Source organism: Stegastes partitus, unplaced genomic scaffold, assembly GCF_000690725.1.
Source record: "Stegastes partitus isolate 25-593 unplaced genomic scaffold, Stegastes_partitus-1.0.2 Scaffold770, whole genome shotgun sequence".
NCBI lineage: Eukaryota > Metazoa > Chordata > Actinopteri > Pomacentridae > Stegastes > Stegastes partitus.
The window spans coordinates 364,713-367,539 of record NW_007578501.1 but is presented as its reverse complement, the minus strand read 5'-3'; the positions used below and the strand labels follow the sequence as shown (position 1 = coordinate 367,539).

The following is a 2,827-nucleotide window of genomic DNA, read 5'->3' as shown; positions in this document are numbered from 1 at the left end:
ATTAGGATGGGAAACTGCACTGAATAGATGTAAAAAGGAAGGTGGATCACTTGTAACTCTGTATGATGACGAGGACGCCACGTTCACAGAGAACTATGTGAATAAAAAGGATCTCTATTCCACCCACTGGCTTGGTCTGATCAAGAACCGAACAAATATCACCACTTGGTCAAATGGTGACCCGTTCACATGTAATCGCTCCAGTGTAAACCCAGCAAACATAAGAAATGGAGACCAAATATGTGAAGCAATGGAAAACAAAACATGGAAAGGTTTCAATTGTTCAGATAAACATCCTTTCATGTGTTACAAAGGTAAGCTCCAGCAGACAGTATTTGCTTACATTTTCATAGGTTCCCTTGTTTCTGTTCCAAAAAGCAAACAAAGACTCATGAAACTAAACCAAAGCTTAATGTCTTCATTGTGAAATATATCCCAACACAATAAATGTAATATTTTTGTTTTTGCAGATAATCAATACGTTCTGATTGACAAGGAGAAAAAGAACTGGTGCCAGGCAGAGCAGTACTGCAGAGAGCGTAACAGTAATTTAGTCAGCATCACTAATGATGATAAAAACAACGAAGTGATTAAAGAAGGAAAGAACAAAACCTTCTGGATTGGACTCCTGCATGATGAATGGGAATGGGTCGACGGAACCTGCTCGACTAACAGAACCTGGTATATTTCATCAAGCGTTGATGGACCAGAGAAATGTACAGCTCAGTCATTTAATCCATTGGAAATTAGATCAAAATTTATGAAACCACATGGCTGTGGCAATGACGCAAAACTACTTTGCTCCAAAGGTAAGCAATATATAAATAAAAACATATATTTTCAAAAGCCACATGGTGTTGTATTAGTTAAGAACCACTCTAATGTTTACTAGACATGTATGCACATAAACAGGAGACAGTTTCTTCATTTCAAACCATCACTTGAGATCAGTAGAAAACTAATTATAGTAAATCTGTCAGTGAAAGACAAACCTGAGCAGGAAAGTGATGCCATTGTCACTATGACAGCAGCCACAAGCTGTGATTTTAGAGACATGGGGACATGTTGATGTTAATGAATTCATAAATAAGTGTGAATGTAATCTTCCACTGTCAGTGTAATCTTGGGAAGAGAAGAGGTCTGTTTCTCAAAGATCCTGCACTAACACAAGCGTCACAATAGTTGAAATGTTCCTTTTCTGGTTAACACAGAACAGAGATTAAGTGTAAAGACAAAGGAGACACCTTAAAAATATAGATGCCAAACAAATCCATATAGTAGCACAAGACAAAAATAAATAATCATAATTTATGTAACGCTATCACAAAGAACAGCCAGTCAAGACTGACTTTGACCACTCATAGTTATTATATCTCTGTGTTTGTGAGGTAACAGTGCAGAATGTGAGCCACCATGTCACCGTCTAATCATTAATAAAGAAGAAAGAAAGATTTGTAGTTGGACAAAATATACGTGAACCAAATACATATTTAACCCTGATTAACTCAACATAAGAGGGAACAGATCAGGACATCACATAAGAGGCAGGATGTTGATGAAGCCACTGAACTTGTCACCTGTAATTCTCACTTCTGTAAATCTGACTTCTGCCTTTTACCTGCTTTTAGGCGACATGAGAATCAGAGTTATTGAAGAAAGATTAACTTGGGAAGATGCTCTCGACTACTGTGAGAAAAATCACACAAGCCTGCTGTGGATGGCGGATGAAAATGATCAGGAGGCGGTCCAGCAATGGCTAGATGTCAATGATAAAAGTGGTACATTCTGGATCGGTATGAGGCAGAGTACCGTGTTTGGCTTCTGGATCTGGAAGGACCGCCCAGTGACCGTGAGCAACTGGAAGGATGGCCAACAGCCTGAGCCGTCCTTAGCCTACCAATGCGGGGTCCTCAAAACAACAGACAACAACAAGTGGAGCAACGAACACTGTCTTCGCAAGCACCGTTTTATTTGTGAGGAGAAGATTTTCAAAATGAACGTGTAAAATTGAAATAATTTACAGTTGTGTATATATATATATATATATACTCCTGCTCCTACTCCTATCCTCCTCTGTGGCAACAACACAACAACAAATAGAGAGAACTCAATACAGGGAAAGAATAGTGGCTTTGCATGCTATAGATATTTTACTATCTATGTTTTTAATCTGTTTTCATGCTGTTCTTGTATCCACTCCATGTAAACTCTACCTGCAGTTCAGCCCAGTCCAACCACACATTTTTTTGCCACATGATTGTTCGTCATAGTCCTCAGTTTTATCAGTTCTAGTGTCTTAGAGTGCTTTTATTGATAACTTGACTGCGGGGGTGGCGGGTTGTGTGTCTTGTTTTACTGTATTTTTATTTGCTATAAAGCAGGGGTTCTCAACTGGTGGGTCACGGAAGAGCACGTGTCCAACTGTCTCAATAACTTCAACAAATGACCTGATTAGGCCAAAACTTTATTTTCGAGTAGATTTGATATTTGTTTTATTCAGTTTTGTACATGCAGGTGTCACGGTCCAGTTACTGTGCATGTTTATATGATCTGAAATGCATGTTGCACAGGAAGCTATATTGAATGTTGAATTCTAAAAAAAAAAAAATTGGGTCGCGACTTAATGACCACGGGAACATGTGGGTCCCAGGGTGAGACCAGTTGAGAACCGCTGCTATAAAGCACTTTGTGTTGCATTTCTGTTTGAATGACAAGTGCTATAGAAATAAAGTCTGATTGATTGATTGATAACTTGAGTCACTTTTTCGTCACGGTTGTCAGAGTAAACTGTGTGTTTTTGACAAATCTCTAACTGAGACGATGAAAT

At 38.7% G+C, this 2,827-nt stretch overlaps 1 protein-coding gene across 1 annotated transcript; it reads left to right on the top strand.

Moving 5' to 3' along the window:
- The first annotated feature begins 18 nt into the window (after positions 1 to 18).
- LOC103364711 (secretory phospholipase A2 receptor) lies at positions 19 to 2,009 on the top strand. Its single transcript, XM_008291933.1, has 3 exons — positions 19 to 314; positions 471 to 809; positions 1,629 to 2,009. The coding sequence occupies exons 1-3, from the start codon at positions 251 to 253 to the stop codon at positions 2,003 to 2,005; spliced, it is 780 nt and encodes a 259-aa protein (XP_008290155.1). The 5' UTR covers positions 19 to 250; the 3' UTR covers positions 2,006 to 2,009.
- The last annotated feature ends 818 nt before the right edge of the window (positions 2,010 to 2,827 follow it).

Excerpts from the sequence above, each read along its gene's own strand:
- LOC103364711 (XM_008291933.1), top strand. The coding sequence starts at position 251 with ATGGAAAACAAAACATGGAAAGGTTTCAATTGTTCAGATAAACATCCT. Across the intron at positions 315-470 it reads TCCTTTCATGTGTTACAAAG|ATAATCAATACGTTCTGATT; the intron begins GTAAGCTCCAGC and ends TTGTTTTTGCAG. Across the intron at positions 810-1,628 it reads AAAACTACTTTGCTCCAAAG|GCGACATGAGAATCAGAGTT; the intron begins GTAAGCAATATA and ends ACCTGCTTTTAG.